Here is a 21311-nt window from a genome sequence, read left to right as displayed (position 1 = left end):
TTAAACATGTATCTCTGCATGAAATGAAGCTCTATGGCATAAAGCTGCCTATCACAAGCACCCCTAATCAAAAGACTGTTGGAACAGAGTGCTGATCCAGGTAAGAACTCAATAAATATATCTGAGGTGGGTAACTGAATTATATGAAAGATTCTATCAATATAAATGGTTAATCATTTAGGGACATGTGTACAAATTTTGGATTCAAATGGTATGTATGGCCTCACTATTTTTTCAACAGAAGAAAAAAGAAATACTGGACTTCCCTGGTGGTCTAGTGGTTAAGAATCCTGCCGATGCGGGGGAAACACGTTCGAGCCTTGGTCTGAGAAGATTCCGTATGCCTTAAGGAAGCTAAGCCCATATGCTGTAACTACTGAGCCTGTGGTCTCTCTAGAGCCCAGGAACCACAATACTGAAGCCTGCATGCCCTGGAGCCCGTGCTCTGCAACAGGAAATACCACCACAAGAAGCCCATGCACGGCAACAAGAGAGTAGCCCCCCTCACTGCAGCCAGAGAAAGCCTGCATGCAGCAACAAAGACCCAGTGCAGCTAAAAATAAATAAACATTTTTAAAAAGAAATACTAAATGTGGAAACTTTAAATAATAAAGCTATAAGTGAAAAGATTCAATTTAACATCCATGATTCAATTTAACATCAGTTTTAGGTTAAAACAGAAAGTTTCCAGGGGGTTTGTCAGTACAGTCAAACTATTCTGTATAATAATGGTATGATACAGACTGGTCAATATATGAAACTATACGTTTGTCAAAACCCATAGAATGTACAACACAAAGAGTGAACCCTAAGGTAAACTATAGGCTTTAGTTAATAACAACTGTTGATATTTGTTTATCGATTGTACCAAATGTATCATACTAATAAAACATGTAAATAAAATGGGGAACAAGCCAGGGAAAAAAGGGCAGGAGATACATGGGAACTTGATACTTTCCAATCAATATTTCTGTAAACTTAGCAGTACTTATAAAAGTAAAGTCTATTAATAATAATGATAACAGAACAAAGTAGAAAGTAGAAAGAGTCTTTTTTAAAATGCTTCAGCTTTCTGACATACATAATTAAGCATTCCATAAATACCTGTTGGCTTCAACTGAATCAAAGTCAGTAACAAAGGAGCAGGTAAATATGAAAGCAGCTTTAAAATGTAGGAAGACTATGAACTTATTTGTGATACATTTGGTACAGTCCTGGGATTCACATTTCAAAAGAGCCTTAGACAGTTTATCAACTATCAGTCAATAAGATCATAGATTTTTCCCCCCAAGATACTTTATGATAATTATATATATTTAGCAATAAAAATAGAAGCAATTCTAATGCCCCTATCCCAAATTCTTTGAGAAACATTAACCACACACTCATAAATTTTACATTAACTTATTGATAGATAATTTTGTTGTTGACAAGGTTTTCTTGATGGGGGAGGATGGAATGCGGAGAGGAAGCCTATTGCCTTTGCTTAGACTTTTACAAGGGAAAAAAGCAAAATTTTAAGATAATTGAGAAGCTCTCTCACAAATTATGTTTTAATGTTTAGAGAACAGTTTATCCATATTTATAACACATTTACAAAAAGTTTCTTCTTTATCAATAGTGAAAAACCAGATTTTACAACAAGGCTTGGCACAGCTTTCAAACATCCTACCATGTCCACTAAAGAATTGGCCCTAATTACTGAAGAACTTAAGATGTCATGTCCAAATATGCATAAGGTGCTATCTTGGAAAAATTACTCTTTGTAGAAAACTATACTGATGGCACATTCAGAACTCAACTCAACATTCAGAAAACTAAGATCATGGCATCTGGTCCCATCACTTCATGGCGAATAGATGAGGAAACAATGAAAACAGTGAGAAACTTTATTTTGGGGGGCTCCAAAATCACTGCAGATGGTGACTGCAGCCATGAAATTAAAAGACACTTGTTCCTTGGAAGAAAAGCTATGACCAACCTAGAAAGCATATTAAAAAGCAGAGACATTACTTTGCCAACAAATGTTCATCTAGTCAAAGCTATGGTTTTTCCAGTAGTCATGTATGGATGTGAGAGTTGGACTATAAAGAAAGCTGAGTGCCGAAGAATTGATGCTTTTGAACTGTGGTGTTGGAGAAAACTTTTTGAGAGCCCCTTGTACTGCAAGGAGATCCAACCAGTCCATCCTGAAGGAGATCAGTCCTGAATATTCATTGGAAGGACTGATGGGGAAGCTGAAACTCCAATACTTTGGCCACCTGCTGTGAAGAATCGACTCATTGGAAAATACCCTGATGCTGGGAAAGATTGAAAGTGGGAGGAGAAGGGGACAACAGAGGATGAGATGGCTAGATGGCATCACTGATTTGATGCACTTGAATTTGAGTAGGCTCTGGGAGTTGGTGTTGGACAGGAAACCTGGAGTGCTGCAGTCCATGAGGTCACAAAGAGTCGGACACAACTGAACTGACTCATACTGACTGCCAACTGCATGCCAGGGAAGGTAAAGCAGATTATGCTTCAAATGGTCTATTTGGACTTTAAATTTCTGTTTCATTAATATCTGTCTTTCATAAAGTTTGAATGTCAAGTTTCATGAGAATTGAAGTGCCTGCTGATTCAGTGGGATTTCCTCTTGTTGACACCCAGCCAGTATCTTGATCTCACAAAGCAATAGTGTGGAGTACACTTCCCACCCCCAGAGAATAGCTGCTCTTGTCTGCTCTATGAGGAATCAGAAAATCTGGGTCGTGCTGTCACTTGGCATCCTGTAACTATTAATGACATTCTTTGAAGAATCAGAAGTTTGTTTCCTACGTTTTTATTAATCTTCAGACATTGGTGAGCCCTTAAGTTCCTACAACTAACAACTTATTTGCCTCAAAAACAAGAGAAAACAGCTAGCATCAACATATAGCACAGAACTTCTCCAACAATTTGTGGTGAAAGACTGGGTTATTTTTCCATCTATCACTTAAAAATAAATTTAAAAAATATATTAATAAAAATAAATACAGATGCATGGTCTAAACCATGATCTTGAGGTCCCAGTGTCTTTGTGGATATCTTCCTGAAGGGGTGGGGCAAAATCAGCTCTATCCTCTCTTTACCAAGAGGGTTTTGTAAAGACAGTGTGAAACGACAGAAGTTCATTCACACTTTCTTGCAACAAATTAATTGATTGTTTCTATTCAGGGTTGGAAGAGTCACTTCATAAGTACAAGCACCATCCGTGTCAGGTCCCCCAGCATACTGTACTGCTGGCAGACATTTATCTGCTCAAGGTGAGTGCTTTTGGTCTCCATACACTCTAGCTTGGAAAAGTTCCTATCTGCAGAGAAGATACCATATCACCCAAATGAAATGATACCTACAAAGTGGAAGCCCCCAATTTTTATTGGTCAATTCAACACGTATAAAATTATCCTTCCAAATTATTATAAAAGAATCCAAATGCTTACTCCTACCTTCTCACAGGACACATAGACCAGGGCTGACTTGTGGAACACATTGATGGAGGAAATTTTTCTTCTAATGACACCCTGGGTTTTCCTTCAGGGAGCCTGCTCTCTCTCTCACCCCTAAGGTACATGGGTCCATTACCTAGACCAAATGAGGTTCTAGCACTTTGTCTAGAAATTTTGGGGGAAAAGAAAGTATTTCTATTGAGATTGCTAGGATAAATAAACATAGCATTCTTTCTTCTGTAGTTTTTTTTTGGGAGGAGTGTAGGGTAAGATTCTCAGAACTGGGCTGGGCCCAGTGGTTGTATTTTACATTTATTTTACATTTTAAAGGTGTAGCTAGATCTGCTTCCAAAAAGAATTTGCTTTTCCATCAGCAACATTGATGGTGCACTTCCTTCAGAGGTATCCTAAGGAGAACTACTGTCACAGCGCTTCCACAATGTTTAGCCTGTCTCTTGGCTGTTAAAGCAGTCTCATTGTTTTCTCACTTCCTTTGATCTAACTACTAATTAATTTAAATGTCTTTTCACTTGTTTGTTGACATTTGGATTTGCACTTCTAATTGTCTAGAACTGTCTATTTACATCTTTCCCCTTTTTCTCTTAGATTATCTTTTGCTTCTAAGAGCTCTTTGCTTACTAAAAAAATTGGCCTTTTGTCATCTCCCTCATAAACATTCTTTCCAGATCTGTGGTATGTCTGTTGATTTTGTCTCTGGTTATCTTTTCCATACACAACTTCTTAATTTTTTATATAGTCAAATATGTTTGTTTTTGTTTGATAACTTCTGATTTTGGTTATAAGAGTCTTACTAAATTCCAGGATATATGTCATAGCCTAGATTTTCACATTTGGTTTTTATTTTACTTTTTATATTTAAGCTTCTATTTAATTGTTTTTTTAATTTTTACATTTTCTCTTAAATGGATGACCAGTTTTCCTAGCATCATTTATTTAAGAGACCATACTTTTTCCACTGATTAAATCATAAACTTTGTGAAATAAATATATGACAAAGGTTATGGTCTAATCAGCGCCATATTGCTTTAATTATTAAGGCTGTATCGTATGTTATTGTTAGGGGAAGCACACTGACTAAAACCGCCCACCCTAGGCCCTTTAGTAACCATTCGAATGAGTTGTTTTATGACAGGAGACCCTGGTAAGGAATACGGAACTAATAAGCCACCGCCAACCAAAAGAGTTCAGGAAAGGTCAAAAGGAGACACCGTGTGTCCGTCCACTTCCCAGAATCCCTCTCACTAGCATCCACCTTGGCTGAGTGATGCGTGCGCCACCAGGAAAGACTCTGAATTAGACTGATTAGCCAAAGACAACCCGGAAACTAATCCCATCACCATAAAACCCGAGACTGTGAGCCATGGGGCAGAGGAGCTCTCCTGGGTTCCCTTACCCTACTATGCTGGGAGCTGCGTTAGGCATTACTGACAAAATGGAGGCATGGCCCCCAACCCCTTCTCCTCATCTCACAGGCACGGTCCCAGGATGAAGGGGTTAGCTCTTGTGATTCTGACTTGTTTCTTCCTTTCTTCGATTGAGTTGGCTGGAAAGAATGTTAAGGTGCTTATTGTTCTTGAGAGGAGCAGGAGAAAGCACAAAGCCTTCTGCAGTTGTGCCCAGAAAATAATCTATAAGATAACCATTGACATTTGTTCAAGGATCTTTACAAAGAATGTCCCAGGATGAGCATGTAGGCCGCAGCTTGAGGCCATAGGAAAGATTATTATCTGAGACCTGTTTGTGAGGGGAATGTTTATGGCAAAAGAAGTTTGCTGAGTTTAGGGTTTAGGAATAATTAAGAATAGCTAGAAGCCTTTTTAGGAGATAGTGATCTTAAGATGCTAGGAGCAAACAGGATTTAGAAAGATAAGAAATAAACTGAGGAATGTAGCATGAGTTACAATGTAATCACAAGTTAAGTATGGGACACATAAGAGAAAGTAGATAATAGTAAATCCGATTCTGAGAGAATCGCTGAAGCGGGAACTCTGAAGGACAACAATGATTTCTGGAGACAGTAAATCTGAGTGGGGGAAACTAAAAATGTCAAACCTCTGACCTAAAGCTTTTGTCAAAGTATAAAAGAAAACTTGAAGCTTGAAATAAACATGCAGTTCCATGCTATGAGTCAGAGGCTACATCATCGTCCGCCAACACCCCTCACCCCTTCAGGCTGATTCCCTGGCCGCCGGAGCTAGACTCCGACACTACCGCTCTCCACCCGGGTGCCCCTTCCTAGTAAAATCTCTTGCTTTGTCAGCACATGTGTCTCCTCGGACAATTCATTTCTGAGTGTTAGACAAGATTCCAGTTTGGGGCCCTGGAAGGGGTCCCCCTTCCTGCAACAAATGGCGACTCTGATGGGACTCTTTGCTGAGACTGACATTCTGACCACTCGGGGTACTCAGGGGCCAGCTTGCCTGCCAATGGACCAGACTCAGCAGCTGCAACTGGGACCTTTTTGTCCCTGGTCTCCTCCTGACGCGGACAACTGGCCAGAGTGCCCTGACCAGTAAGGAACAAGAGACTTTATTGACCTCTCTCCCCTTCTCTCCTCTTTCCTCTCCTTAACCCTTCCTATCCTCCCCCTATTTTCTAGCCCCCAGGTCCTGGACACTGGAATCTGGTCGAAGGGCCTCAGCCTGAGCTGAGGATTGGAGACTGATGATCTCCTCTTGGCAGAGAACTCGAATTCTGGTTCTGTTCTGGTCTGATTTCTGGTAGAGCTGAGTTCCAGTCCTCCCTTCTCTGGAGCCCAGGGTAAAGTCCCATAATGCCTGGGTATCTGCAGGTGGCAGGAGATGTCTGTAAGGCCACCTCTTTGACCCCCCTCTCCCTCCTCCTTCCCCTTCTTCTTTCAACCTGGCTTCCTTTCCTCCCTTTAAAATCTTTGAAGACCTGATATAGTTTCCTTAAAATGTTAGTACTTGGATCTGAAGTTCTGTGTCTCTATAGGAGGTTTTCTGAGAGACTGTATTCTTGTATTTAAGGGAGTGTCTGGTGAGGACTGCCAGGTTTATATGTGTATGTTTTAACTTTGTGTTCTGTGTTGTAATTTTTGATGGCCATTTTGCTTTGTCTGGCCACCATTTGGTTTAGACCTGCCACCATTTTGTTAGAACTTGATTTTCTTTCTCTGTGCCTTGAGACCAGGGCTCTCAGGAACAATTATCTAGACCATCTCTAACCCCTGACACTGAGGAAAAATGGAAAGCCTTTAAAAGTTTTATTTATTCCAACTGTTTTTTATAAACTAGTAAAATTTATATTATAATATCTAATTCATGACTAAACTTAGAAAATGAAACTAGATCTTGCAGTTGTGTCTGTCTAAATATGTCTCAGTATGTCTTTATCTCTGGATAATCTTTTTGAGATTAATTTGTAAATGAGCTCTATTTAATTGGCTTAAAGAAAGATAAGTGCTTACAAATCAAATAATTCTAAATTAAACAATAAATTCCAGGTTCATGTAAACTGGTAAATATTCAGTATTAAATACCTGATATTAATTTAGTAACCATTTGTATGAGTTGTTTTATGACAGGAGATCCTGGTAAGGAATACGGAACTAATAAGCCACCACCAACCCAAAGAGTTCGGGAAAGGTCAAAAGGAGACACCATGTGTCTGTCTACTTCCCAGAATCCCTCTCGCTAGCATCCATCTTGGCTGAGCGATGCGTGTGCCACCAGGAAATACTCTGAATTAGACTGATTGGCCAAAGACAACCTGGAAACTAATCCCATCATCATAAAACCTGAGACTGTGAGCCACGTGGCAGAGCAGTTCTCCTGGGTTCCCTTACCCTACTGCTCTCCACCTGGGTGCCCTTTCCCAATAAAATCTCTTGCTTTGTCAGCACATGTGTCTCCTTGGACAATTCATTTCCAAGTGTTAGACAAGATCCCAGTTTCAGGCCCTGGAAGGGGTCCCCCTTCCTGCAACATTATGATACCTCTCATTTGAGTTTTGTAATTTTCTTAGGTATTTGTAATCAACTTTCCTATATGAATTTTAACATAATTTCATCCAGTTCTAAGAAAAACCCTGTTGAGATTTCAACTGGGATTGCATTAAATTTATATATTATTTAGAAAAATTAGCATTTTATTTTTTGAATACCTTATCTATATATTCAGGTCTTATTTTCATTCTCATTGTAATATCTTATAACTACTCATGCATCCAAAGTCTTCCTTATAAAATTTATTCCTAAATGTTTTATATCTTTTGCACAAATATACACAAATATATTTCTCCAAACTATTACTAACTGTAGTGATGGTGATGACCTTGGGCATTTTCCTAGAGTTGTGTTCTGTGTTTAGTTGCCCATGTCCAACTCTCTGTGACCCCACAGACTGTAGCCCACCAGGCTCCTCTGTTCACGGGGATTCTCCAGGCAAGCATACTGGAAAGAGTTGCCATGCCCTCTTCCAGGGGACCTTCCCAACCCAGGGATCAAACCCAGATCTCCCACATTGCAGGCAGATTCTTTACTGCCTGAGCCACCAGGTAAGCCCAAAGAAGTACTGGAAGTCTTTAAGTGGAGTAGTGATCTGGTCAGACTTAGCAGCAGCATGGAAGATTACTTTAGAGTAGTGATTCCAAAATGCTGACTCGCAAAAACTTCTGAAGTTTCCCTTGTGTCAAAACTTTCTGGGAAAATAAGAAAATATAGAACAATGTATTAAGCTTTTAAAAAATCTAAATGCATTCAATTTAAAAGCTTCTATTCTCAAGAATATTCGACTGAGCAACTTCACTTTCATTCTCAAGTTATTCCCACACTGCTTTGGGGGTTTCAAAGTTGTCTTTATTTAATAAAACACTAATGTTAAAAGTTGGTAGTAAGGATTTTTTTATTTGTTAATATCTGACAGAATTCAAAAGTTGGTATCTTTTTTTCAAAGACAATCCAATTTTTTTTAAAGTGAACCGATCTATGAAATTCCCCCATCTGGGAACCACTTGCAGGGTTATTTGACCTGAAATAAACCTTTGTAATTTTTTTCCTCAAAATACACACTCCTGGGCCCTTAGGGAAGAATTCAAGTGTAATGGAACTTATATGGGTATATGTATTTTTAAGAAACCTCCCAAGTGATTCTGAGACACTTCCCTGGTTAAGAACCTCTGATTTAGAGAAAGAGTTAGGAAGCACCTAGTGGTCAGCAATGGTGAAAATTTCTAAGAAGCCAGGGTAATGGGAACACAGAAAGGTTGGATGAGAGAGACGTTTTCTTAAATGAAATCAATAAGACGGTCTTTGAGGGGGTTAGAAGGAAAGATGGAGTTTTGGAAAAGGCCCCGCATCTTCAGCTGTGGGAATAATCCAACTTTATTGTGCATGAATGGGATTCCCATCCATATGAGATTCCCATCCTATTTTGTTCCCAAGAATTCATTCTTTAAGAAAGCAATGGAGAGAGACAGAGAAGACTTTTAGGAAGAAAGGGGTAGACATTCAGGATATAAGGTAGCATATAGAATTCTAGAGTAGATGTTGTTGGTTTCTACTGGATGTCTGCTACCAAGTACTCACATTCTCTACTTATAAAAACAAAAATAAATTAAAACAGGTGAGTGGGGACCTATGACTTAAGCCTTCAGCTAAGAGGTAAGCATCCTAGACGCTCCCCAATGACATATTGCTAAGTCCCTGAAAGGGCAGAGTTCTGCTTCTCATGGCCTTCTCTCTGCCATATTGCTAAGCACCAACAGGTAGGTGATGCTTAACATTGAACCTTTTTTTCTTACACTGAACCACACAGCACTCTGGGAATATTATTTTGTATTTCAAGACTTCAGAACTGATTCTTTTAACTTCTCTGGTTCTCTGTTCTCTTTTCTATAGTATAAATGGTTTAGAAGTTCTGAAGTTGGCTAATTTAGAAGACAAGCAATAAGTTTGATTTTCACACATTAAACCCATCAAATATTTTATTGACTGCCTTTGATGGGCCATCAATTGGATGTGGGATGTAAAGAAAAGGGAAGAATCCAGGAAAATCTTTGACTCAAGCAATTGAGTATGATGGCAAGTGTATATATGATTAACTATTGGTGAATAACAAACTACCTCAATATTTACTGGCTTGAAACAACATCTTGGGTTTTTTATTATGGTTCTTTGGGTTGACCAGGGTAAGCTGCGTGGTCCATTCATGGGGCAAGATCAGAACTAGGATGAGGTGAATGAAGTGTCTAGTGTACAGGATGTAAAGGTCACTCTCTCAAAGTCCCTGCAGCATCACTATGAAAGTGAACACTTCCTTAAATTTTGTATCTGGCTGCTTCACCTCCCCTTATCCTAGTAATGACCTTGGGCTGGGATTTCTCTTATATGCTTTCCATCACATGGCAGCTGTAGCTAGAGTCATCTAAAGATTCCACAGGGCTAGATATCCAAGATGGCCTTTTCACTCACACATCTTGTACCTTCTCACTCACATGGCGAAAAAGCTGGGAGCTCCCCAGCCATCTCTTTGTCTCTCCACACATCTTCTCTACATGGCAAGCCTGGCCTTCTTCACAGCATGGTGGTCTGAAAGCAGTCAGATTTCCCACACAGTAACTGGCTTCTCCAGAGCAAGCATTCTGAGAGGCCCAGGGAGAAGCTGCAGGGTTTTTTTGCGCCCTCATTGGATGGTCCCAGAAATGTCAGTCACCAATATTGCATTATATTGGTCAAAGTCATTAATGTCTGCCCAAGATTTAAGGGAAAAGAAATTAGACTCTGCCTCTTGATATAAGTAGCACAGACATAAAAGGATGGAGGACATTGATGGAGATGAATTTTGGAAAATACAAGCCACAGAAAGACCAGGCAACAAACATGTTTTGGGGATGGGAAAACAGAAGTGCTCCTGGAGCAAGCTAAGTTTGTGATGCTCATTAAGCAACCAAGTGAATAAATATACATGGGAATCAGAGGAAGACTGGGATTGAAATGATCAAATCAAGGGATGTAACTCAGCATCTAGGCACTGGATGAGATCACCTAAGGAGTGAGTTTTGAGAGAGAAGGAGCCCCCCAGCCAGTACAATGGGAAACAGGAGAATGCAGAGTCTCAGAAGCCAAACAAAAAAGTACTTTGAAGAGAAGGGTTATCATCATGTCATGTGGTACTGAAATGTCAGATAGAATGAGGACTGAGAAGTGATTGTTGGATAGAGCAAGATTTCAGTCATCCTTGATGAGAAAAATACTGTGATGAATCTTGATTATAGTGAATTGAGGAGACAGCAGAGAAAGTGAGTAAAAGCAACTTTTATAAGAAGTTTTAATAGAAATGGGGTAGTTACTGAGTGGGGAGTTGTGGTCTAGGAAGGGTTTGTTTTGTTAAGATAGAATGAAGTATAGCCTATTGCAAGTGGATGGGCATGATCCAGTAGAAAGTGCATTAAGAAAGCAGCAGAAGTAATTATAAAGAACATTTTGAGCAGGTGAGAAGTGACAACACTGAGCCAGACTGGAAAGACAGGAGTTGATAGCCAGTGAAATGACATTCCAATTACAGATTCGGAACTGGAAACTCTCAAGGTGACACAGTTATGGTAATGCTTAGGCCTAGGATACAGTTCAGAGCTGTTGCATTTATGTGAAGAAGTCAAGGAACTCAAGAGGTCAAGTTTGTCATGAAGAGTAGACTGGAGAGAAACCAGTGAGTAAGATGCTGAAACCATGAGGAAATGCACCCCTGAGGAAATTAAGCCTGAATGCCCAAATGCACCAGGAATGGTTTTATACCATGTCTGCTGAGCTGAGATGGAGCTATGTTCCCAGAATTCCTCCCCCGACACGGTTCCCTGTTGGTGTCAGCCATGAGGGGAATTTTGCACTAGATTTGGAAGAAGGAAGTGAAGCAGCAGCACCACATTCTTTGTAGACTCTGTGGCAGCTGGCACCCTTCCTTGCTGATTTAAATCTCCCCTTAGTTGGGATGGGTCAGCACCTGACCTGAGCTTCCCAAGCTCCCACCACTCTCTTACGTCGGCTTCTCTGAGTCCTGGACAAAGTGTGTATCAGCTCCAGGTTTGAAGCCACCACCTTCCCCTACAAGTTACCCCCTGAGGTATCAAGACTGGAAGTGATGAGGAAGACGCTAGTTCCAGTTCACCCCAACTGGGTCCAGCTTTCCTCACAAGTTGAAGTCCCAGTTTTCCTTTCCAACCACCAATCTGGCCAACTCCAGTGAATTCAGGCTGAACACCAGATACAGAAACAACAGACCATACCGCCCACTGCCCAGCTATCACCCTTGTGGGAATTCCCCTCTCCATAATAAATCCGTCTGTCTTGCTCACAAATCCTGCTCTGGTCAAGCTCTGGCTGACACAGCATCCACTGTGATGGACCAACTTCTCCTCTGTGCCCAGGGTGGTACCGTTGCAGAACCAGGTTCATCTGCCTGACATGCGGCAAGGCAAACGCTGACATGCCAAGGTTTATAGCAAAGCGTGTATTCACAAGGCAGTCAAATGAGGGGACCCAAGAACACTTCTCATGTGCCTCTCCAAAGGTGAAGGTTCAGGGTACTTAAGGGATAAAGCTGAGGTGTGGGGAGCATGGGGAAAGGGGGTTGAAAGTGAGAAAAGGGGGAGGAATCATCATTCTACCCAGGTACATCTGAGCTACAGGTGTCTTCATGAGACAAGTGTTTAGAAAATGGCACATTAGTATGTTCTTAGGTAGAGTTTTGGTTCTTTGATGTCAAGAGGTCACAAGGCAGACAACCGAGCATGCTCAGTTGATGCTTGGGTGGTCTTAGCTGGCTACAGCTCTAACTGTACACAGCTGACTCCAAGTTCCTATAAAACAGCTTGGGCAAACATCTTATTGTTTGGGCTACATGACACCTGGGGCTTCCCAGGTGGTGCTAGTGGTAAAGAACCCGACTGCCAACGCAAGAGATGTAAGAGACACCAGTTCAGTTCCTGGGTTGGGAAGATCACCTGGAGAAAGGCATGGCAACCCACTCGAGTATTCTTTCCAGGAGAATCCCAGGGACAGAGACTGTCAGACTGCAGTTCATAGGGTCGCACAGAGTCGGACAAGACTGAAGTGACTTAGAATGGAACGTGATACTTGGAGGACATGTAAGTTTTCTGTAGCAAAAATTAAAACGAACTTGGTCAGTGAAGCCAGGTTACAGGTTTATTGTATGACCCTCAGTTTCAGTACTGGTTATACACCATACTTGAGGAGGAAAGAGATACTCTACTCATTTTCTGTCTTCTGTGGTTTCCAGGAGCAGTCCTGGTTGAGAGGCGCTGTGAGTGAAGTGAAAGTTGCTCAGTTGTGTCCAACTCTTTGCGACCCTATGGACTATACAGTCCATAGGATTCTCCAGGCCAGAATACTGGAGCGGGTAGCCTTTCCCTTCTCCAGGGGATCTTCCCAACCCAGGGATCAAACCCAGGTCTCCCGCATTGCAGGTGGATTCTTTACCAGCTGAGCCACAAGGGAAGCCAGAGAGACACTATTGATGGAGGAAGAGTCAGTGGGTGACTATTGGAGTAGCAGACAGCCACTCAAGGAAGATGAAGGTTTCCAGGGAGAAGGGGAGAGAATAGTTTGGAAATGGGAACAAGGGAGGAACAGCAGCCCATGTACTCCATTTCCAGGGCTGGTGGGAAATGGGTTATGGAAGAAAAATCAGCCAGAAATGAAGAACGTTTTTGAGGAAGGCTGCCTCAAAAGGCTAGCTGGGATGTATTTTTTTTCCAGCTTTGTTGAGATATAATTAATGTATAACATTGTATAAGTTGAAAGTTTACAATTTGACAATTTAATAAACATGTATACTGTGAAATGCATACCACAATAAGATTGGTTAACACATCCTTCACCTCACATAATTACCATTTTTTTGTTGTTGTTAAGGTGAGAACATTAAAGTTCTACTCTCATAGCAACTTTCAAGTATACAACACAGTAGTGTTAACTACAGCACCATGCTATACATTACATCCCTGGAACTTCCTCATCTCATAACTTTAAGTTTGTACCCCTTGACCAACATCTCATTTCCCCCAACCCTCAGTCTCTGTCGACCATCATTCTACTCTGTTTCTATGAACTTGGTTAAGACTCCACATATAGGTGAAATCAGATAATATTTATCTTTCTTTGTCTGACTTATTTCACGCAGCATAATGCCCTCAAGGGACATTCATGTTGATGCAAATGACAAGATTTCCTTCTTTTTTCTTTCTTTTCCTATGGCTAAATCATGTTCCATTATATGTATATATATAAAACCACATTTTATTGATCCTTTCTTAGCCTGCTGATGTACACTTAGGTAGTTTTCTATCTTGGCTACTGTGAAAAATGCTGGAATGACTATGGGAGTGCAGATATCTTTTCAAGATAGTGATTTCATCTCCTTTGGATAAAGTATTCCAAAGTGCAATTGCTGGATCATATGGCAGTTCTATTTTTAATTTTTTGAGGAACCTCCATTCTGGTTTCCATAATGGTTGCACAAGTTTATATTCCCAGTAACAGTGCATGAGGGTTCCCTCTCCTCTATATTCTCACCAGCATTTTTTATCTCTTGTCTTTTTGAGGACAGCCATTCTAACAAGTGTCAGGGGATAGCTTTTGTGGTATGATTTGCATTTCCCCAATCATTAGTGACATTGAGCATCTTTTCATGTATTTGTTGGCCATTTGTATGTCGTCTTTAGAAAAATGTCTATTCGAGTTCTCCATTTTTTAATCAAATTGTTTATTTTTTTGTTATTGAATGGTATGAGTTCCTGTTATATTTTGCATATTAATCCTTTATCAGATATGGGGTTTGCAAATATTTTCTCCTATTCTGTATGTTCCAGCTGGTTTTAATTAGAGCAAGAAGGTGGAGACTCAGCTCAGAAAGCAGCTTGGGAATATGCAAGATTTTGCTAGGAACAAATTGAGACTCCAGTTGAAGTGGGATTTGAGGGGGTGGGGTGTGGGGGTAAAAGCTCAAAATGGGAATCATGACTTAAGCTTAAGTCAGCTTAAGGGATGTACAGAGTGATATGGGGATTAGTGTGGGGGTGATGAGAGAGGGCTTGGAGGTCTTGTGGCTGTGGCTATCGATGAAAACCTGGATGTGAAGCAAGGTGGTACTCAGTCTCTGGGGCCGATGGGGGAGGGGGCTCATTCCTCCTTCTATCTCATCATCATAGCCTCCTTTTCAAAAGTTTGGTCTTTCCAGCTGCTGAAAGCCATGCTGGCCTGAAATGCCATGAGGCAGAGGTGCTGAGGTGATTCCCCCAAAGTTCTCAAAGCTCTTTGCCTTTCTGAAATCCCACTGAGCTCTATCAAGGCCAGGATGGGGGCTACTTTTACAAAAAAACAACAAAACATGTGGACCTCTAGAAAGGGTGTTCTCAAACGCTGGTTCCCAACAGGCAGCAGCAGCTTTCCCTGAGAATTTGTTAGACATGCAGAGTCTTGCTCCCCACCCCCACCCCAGTCCTACTGCATAAGGAACTCCAGGAGAGGACCCAGCAGTGTGGCTTTAAACTAGGCCACCAGGCGAGTCTCAAGCTCACTAAGGTTTGAGACCCACTATTCCAAAGGAACTCAACAAACCAAACATCAGTTTAAAATGCAGCTGACTGCCGACCTTGTTCTTATGAGCCTTAAGTCACAGCGCATTAAACGTGAAAAGACTTCTTCAAGGGTCCAATCTGGCCTTGTACCTTACATGTGAAAGGTTCAAGTCAAGGGAGTGTGACTTGTCCAAGCCCTCCCGGCAGGACGGATATTACAATTCCAAATAACCAAAACAAAATAAAAACAACAAAAAATGCCCTAGAATCTGGGAAGTGGTTGTTCCAATGGGCCATCCAGTTGCAGACTTAATATATTTAAATATAGATTGCTATTGTTTGTGCGTTCTCCATTATTCAAGTCAGAGCAACGAGGTCTGTCTTACTTCACCCTGGCTTTTTAAGGTTTATTTGGTTTCGTTTTGTTTTGGGGAATTGCTGAAATGCAGCTTCCTAATGCAGACCCTGAGCCTCTGAGGAATGCAGCAGGCTCCGCAGGAACAGGAGGCTTTCTGCAGACTGATAAGTCTGCAGACGCTGTGTCTCTATTCTAACTTTTGCCATTTCCAACTCACCGGGACCCTGGGGAGAGGCGGACAGCCGAACGCTGTGTGTACTGGAGCCCCGGCTGCCTCGGCTTCACCAGAGATTTAGCCTGAAGTTTTGTGACAGATGGAGTTGATAGTCTCTCCACGGAAAGGGGAGGAAAAAAGCGCCAGTTTTTGACAGGCTGCAGACGCCCGGTGCCTCTGGTGGTCGAAGGCTGCGTTGCGCCGCAGTTAAGGTAGTTTGCAAACTCCCGCGCCTGGATCGCAGAGGCTGCTGTAGGCGGCGGTTTCCCTTAAACCGAGGGAGACTGAAACATACGCTTGAATAGAAACCTTAGAGGATGCCAAGCTATCCCCTTCCTCTTATGTTCTGACTGCGGCCAGAAGGTACTGCGCAACATCCCTAAATATTTTTAATGTGTTGTTTTTTCATCACCGTCCGTTAGAAACTTTCCTTCTTAAAAAAAAAATTTAATTTGACTTATTGGATTTCTGTCTTGAAAATGACAATGCCTGGCTCCAGGGCCATACCTGCCAGATCGGTAAATGGGAACCAGGGTGCTGAGTGGGGGCTGAAAAGGGTGGTGAATATTGATATCCCCCTAGCTAAAGCATTTGCCTCTTTCTTGTGTGTGTCTGGGTTTTTTTTTTTTTTTTTTTTTTTTTAAGTTTCAGAGTTCCACATTAAATTCTCTGGGTTCTCTCCTCCCCGCCGTGATGATCCGGCAAAGATGGGGAACTCGGAAAACAAACTGAATTTTGAATTCAGTCGAAAGCACAGATGAGGGCCAGGCAGAATTAATAAAAGTACCAAATAAATAAATAAAACAGAAGAAGAAGAAAGGAAAAAAAGAAGAACCAAACAAAAAGGACCGTGGCCAAGCCGGATGCAAACAGCTGCCCCTGAGCCCGGCCCGCTGGTTCCGTGCGCGGGCAAGGGCTCCACATCCGAGCCTCCTTAAGAGTAGGAGGAGCTCCCGGGCCTCTGTCAGGCTCCTTAAGCCGTTCCTTTCAAGCCCTGAATGCCTGAATGTGAGCTGCCCACCACCCTCCCCGCCCTCCCCCACTCCGCAACCCCACTCCAGCGGCTCGTAAAAAAAAAAAAAAAAAAAAAGTTTCAACAACAACAGGCGGGACCAATAGCATCTCGAAAAGCCGGGAAAGGGGGCCGAGCAAAGGGCGAAAGAGAGTGGAGAAAGGAGAAAGCGGGCAGGCTTGGAGCGCGCGGGGCCGGGGCTCGGCGAGCCGGAGGAGCGTTGCTAATGTTTTTGTTTGTTTGCTTTTCCATGCATGCATAATGAGGGGGCACCGCGGCACCACGCGGGGGCTCCCGGCCCACTTTTGTATTTAAAGCCTCGCAGCGAGCGAGTCTGCAGCCGGGCTCAGCGGATCCGCTCCCCGGGCTCCGTGTCACCCGAGAAGCCGCCGCCGAGGGAAGCCCGGGAGCCGCTGCCCTCCCGCCGCGCCGAGTTTCCCGTTTTCCCCGTGCCGCCCGGAAAGAGCTCCCCGGAGCCGAGGCCGGGGTCGCCGCGGGCGGAGGGGGAGGGGACGCGGGCGGCCGGGCCGCGGGAAGGCGGGCAGCGCCCGGACGCGAGCCAGGAAGCGGCGCGATGCGAGAACCCGCGGCGGCGGCGCGTCACTGAGTCCGGGAGGAAGGAGCCGCCGCGGCCGCACAACGGATCTGCAGGGGCAAAGCAAAATGCACCCGCGGCGCCGCGCGGTCCCGCAGCCCCGCCGCGGCCCCGCGGCCAGCAACCTCCGAGGGCGGCAGTGAACGCCTCCCGCCACTGCCGGGGGCCGACCGGAGGGGCTCTCCACGGCCGTGCACTTCTAGGAAGACCCCGCAGCCCAAGCGAGAGCCGACCTTCTGCAAGCAGTGGGGCAACAGCCGGCGTCGCGCATGGATTTATGAAAACACTCATGCAAGAAGTTGGCAGGACTGGGGCAAACTTTTCCGCCGGCTTTGCGTCCGCCGCTCCCCGCGCCTCGTCTCCTTTCCGCTCCTCGCCCGGCGGCCGCCGCTGCCCGCGATGGTCACAGGGCTGCTGGGCGGCGGCGGCGGGGCCCGCAGGGGAACCGTGCCGGGCGCCTGGCTGTGCCTGATGGCGCTGCTGCAGCTGCTGGGCTCGGCGCCGCGGGGCTCGGGGCTGGCGCACGGCCGCCGCCTCATCTGCTGGCAGGCGCTGCTGCAGTGCCAGGGAGAGCCGGAGTGCAGCTACGCCTACAACCAGTACGCCGAGGCGTGCGCGCCGGTGCTAGCGCAGCGCGGCGGGAGCGACGTGCCGGGGGCCGCCGCCGCAGCTGCAGCCTTCCCGGCCTCGGCGGCCTCCTTCTCTTCGCGCTGGCGCTGCCCCAGCCACTGCATCTCGGCCCTCATTCAGCTCAACCACACGCGTCGCGGGCCCGCCTTGGAGGACTGTGACTGTGCGCAGGACGAGAACTGCAAGTCCACCAAGCGCGCCATTGAGCCGTGCCTGCCCCGGACGAGCGGCGGCGGCGCAGGCGGCCCCGGCGCGGGCGCGGGCGGGGTTTTGGGCTGCACCGAGGCCCGGAGGCGCTGTGACCGCGACAGCCGCTGCAACCTGGCGCTCAGCCGCTACCTGACCTACTGCGGCAAGCTCTTCAACGGGCTGCGCTGCACCGACGAGTGCCGCACGGTCATCGAGGACATGCTGGCCATGCCCAAGGCGGCACTGCTCAACGACTGCGTGTGCGACGGCCTGGAACGGCCCATCTGCGAGTCGGTCAAGGAAAACATGGCCCGCCTGTGCTTCGGCGCCGAACTGGGCAATGGCCCGGGCAGCAGCGGCTCGGACGGGGGCCTGGACGACTACTACGACGAGGAGTACGACGACGAGCAGCGCACCGGGGGCACGGGCGGCGAGCAGCCGTTGGACGACGATGACGGGGTCCCGCACCCGCCGCGCCCGGGCGGCGGCGCTGCTGCGGCAGGCGGCCGCGGGGACTTGCCCTACGGGCCCGGGCGCAGGAGCAGCGGCGCCGGCTGCCGCTCGGCACCCCGAAGCGCCTGGACCCTGTTCGCCTCCATCTTGCTGCTCCCGCTGCTCTTTTAGCCTTCGCGCCCCCCGCCGTCGGCCACGGGAGGGTCGGCGACGGGGCACCTGTGGCTCGGGGACAGAGGGGTGGTCGGGGATTTTTTTCCAAAACGTTTTCTAGGTGGTTTCTGCCTAGCTGATCTCCCGCCCTCGACTTGTCGCAGGATCCTTGCCTCCTCTCCGGAGCAGGATTTTTTGGACATCTTTCCCTGCCCCCATTCCAGGCTCCAGAAACTCCCCGCAGAAGCCGGCCTAGCTCCAGACCCCTGGGATGAAACTGGCCTGGCAGGGGGACAGAACCGTAGTCCTGGACTCCGAAGAGAGGATGATGACCAGTGGGGCCTTAAGAGTTTCAAGGGACTGGGTTTGGAGCGGGAGTTTTGAAGAAGGATTTATATTTGCATAGGGACTGTTTATTAGTATTTCTTCTGGGGGGGGGGGGGGGTCGGGGTGTGCCGGTATCGACTTTTATTGTGGCCAGTGAGGACATTGCAATCGTAATTGATTCTCGTTTACTCTTGGTTTCCGCGCCCAGAATTGGTTTTGTAAGGGGGGGGGGGGGAGGCGGGGGAGGTGAGGGCATGAGAAGGGTTAATTTTCCTGAGTTTGGATAGTTTTGAGCCCTTGACTTTAATTTCATTGCCACCACTCAAATCTCTTAGCACATTGCTTAGGATTAAGGATCCAAAAATGCTATCTAGAGAGTTGCTAGTGGTGTTGAACAATGCAAGTTTTTATTTAAAAGAGCTCTGCACTGCCATTTATGAAAGCCTCTTTATGATGTTTGTTTTGTTGTCATTTTTGTTCTTTACACCAAGAAATTGTATGTACAAATATGCAGAGAACATATATTGCCTCTGCTTTTATCAGGGCGCTCACCCCTGGTACTTCGTATATAAAATGTATTAAAACTGGGATTTGTTACCAGTTGCTGTATTTTGTATATAGAATTTTTATAAATTGTATGCTTCAGAAATAATTTATTTTTTAAAAAGAAATTAAAAAATTTAAATCCACATCCATGGTACACCTTTCTTGCCTGAAATGTAAAGAATCCATTTGTCACCAGGGATCCAGAACCACCATCAATTGTGAAGTTTGCTCTATCTAGAACAGTTTAAAAATGTACAGTGTATTTTATAGATTTGAAGTTAACATTCTTATTTTCAAGAGAATTTATGAACATTGTAGAAATGTATAAATGCATTTCCAAACTGCCTTAAACATTGTATTTTTATAGACTTAAAAAAAATCCTATGTTTTAAGTAACTGTGGCTTTGTGTATTTTTATTTTTTGGTTATTTGATTTTATTAAAATGTGTACATCAGTAAAGAGTTTTAAATAATGAATATGGTGTAGTTACTTTCCAGAGTCACATTGTGGTTAACCCAATAATGGGTGAGAAGCAGGGTGGAGGGGCCACTGGGAATCTATCAACCATCAACTGAAATTAAAATACAGTACAAGACTAGAAATGAGGGCTATTATTTCTGCCTTCAATTTAATGAACAATTAAACATCTGTAAATGAGGCAGCTAAAAAGATATAATTTGACTGGTCTCCATTGGTATTTACATTTGTGGAGAGGCTTGGCATAGTTTGGGGCTAACCCACACATCTCTTTACCCTCCTTCCTTTCCACTGGGACCCCCCCTCTTCACCCCCACCCTCTGGAGTCTCCTCTCTGGCTACTAGAAGTCCTTGTCCTCCTACAATCAAACATGCCAATAACATCTGTTACCAATAGGTCTTAGGAAACCTGGGAGATTCAACTTCAAAGTCATTTTCACACTTTGGGTGAAAAAGTACAAAATTTTGTTACAAAACATTCAGGCGGGCAAAAGTAAACACACTGGGGAGAGGAACAATTACCAGAACTTGTAATATTGTTGTGAGGAGTTGTTTAGCAGTGGGCTGAAGGCTGGGTTCCTGCCAGAGCTACTGATCTACACTCAAACGCCCTTAGATAAATAATTACACTCTTAAGCTGTGTCGAGTGCTGATACACTTGACCTTGTAAATAGAAATGTTTGCAGTAGGAATAAACTCCGGCATTGGAAAATCTTTTAAACATTAACACAAAAGAGAGCGCTCTGTCCTCTGGGGATTTGAGTCTGAACCTCGCCAAGCTAGGCACTTGCAAGGGGGAAAAAAAGTTTATTTATCTTCTATTCCTGGTGTTTATTTAAAGCTTTTCATTTTAAACTCGGTGATTGGAAGGCAAGTCAGGAGTTTAAAAGTCACCACAAATAAACTTTGTCTGAGGGGTCGACAGATTAGCAAGATCTCCTGTCTCTTTATATGATATTAACATGTGCTGAGAAAACATAACCAGATTTCTCTGCTGCCTGAAGTAATTAACAAAGCTATGCCCCCTTCCAACTTCCTCCCACTCACTCCCACCCCTACATTGGAAGTTTCTTTTGCCTCTAACTCGCTCGGCTTCGAGGCATTTCTTAGTTCATCTAAAACCAAGATTCATATATGTATGGCATTAGAAAGCCTGAGATAGTTGTGGTGTCAGTCAGCCCAGGAGAGTGGTGTGTGGCTAGAACCGGGTCACCTGAATGGTTGAGTAAACATATTGTTAAAATAAAGCTGAAAGCGTTGTTTCTTTGGTAAGTGAACAAAGAGTATTCCAAGAGACTTGTAAATGAAA

The 21311-nt window shown here is 44.3% G+C and overlaps 1 protein-coding gene and 1 long non-coding RNA gene across 3 annotated transcripts in view; one reads left to right on the top strand and one right to left on the bottom strand.

Moving 5' to 3' along the window:
- Window positions 1-16656, bottom strand: part of LOC104969425 (uncharacterized) — a 73697-nt gene extending 57041 nt beyond the window's left edge. For both annotated transcript variants that reach the window (XR_009495636.1, XR_009495635.1), the window contains exon 1: window positions 15623-16656. This is a non-coding gene — a long non-coding RNA (uncharacterized lncRNA). The remainder of the gene's footprint in view (window positions 1-15622) is intronic.
- A 113-nt stretch (window positions 16657-16769) lies between these two features.
- Window positions 16770-20001, top strand: GAS1 (growth arrest specific 1). The gene has a single exon (XM_002689821.7). It carries the CDS (start codon window positions 17626-17628, stop codon window positions 18667-18669), a length of 1044 nt encoding a protein of 347 aa, XP_002689867.1. The 5' UTR covers window positions 16770-17625; the 3' UTR covers window positions 18670-20001.
- The last annotated feature ends 1310 nt before the right edge of the window (window positions 20002-21311 follow it).

This window comes from Bos taurus, chromosome 8 (genome assembly GCF_002263795.3).
Source record: "Bos taurus isolate L1 Dominette 01449 registration number 42190680 breed Hereford chromosome 8, ARS-UCD2.0, whole genome shotgun sequence".
In the NCBI taxonomy this organism is placed as follows: Eukaryota; Metazoa; Chordata; class Mammalia; order Artiodactyla; family Bovidae; genus Bos; species Bos taurus.
The sequence above is the reverse complement of the archived record's forward strand: the minus strand, read 5'-3'. Positions and strand labels throughout refer to the sequence as shown.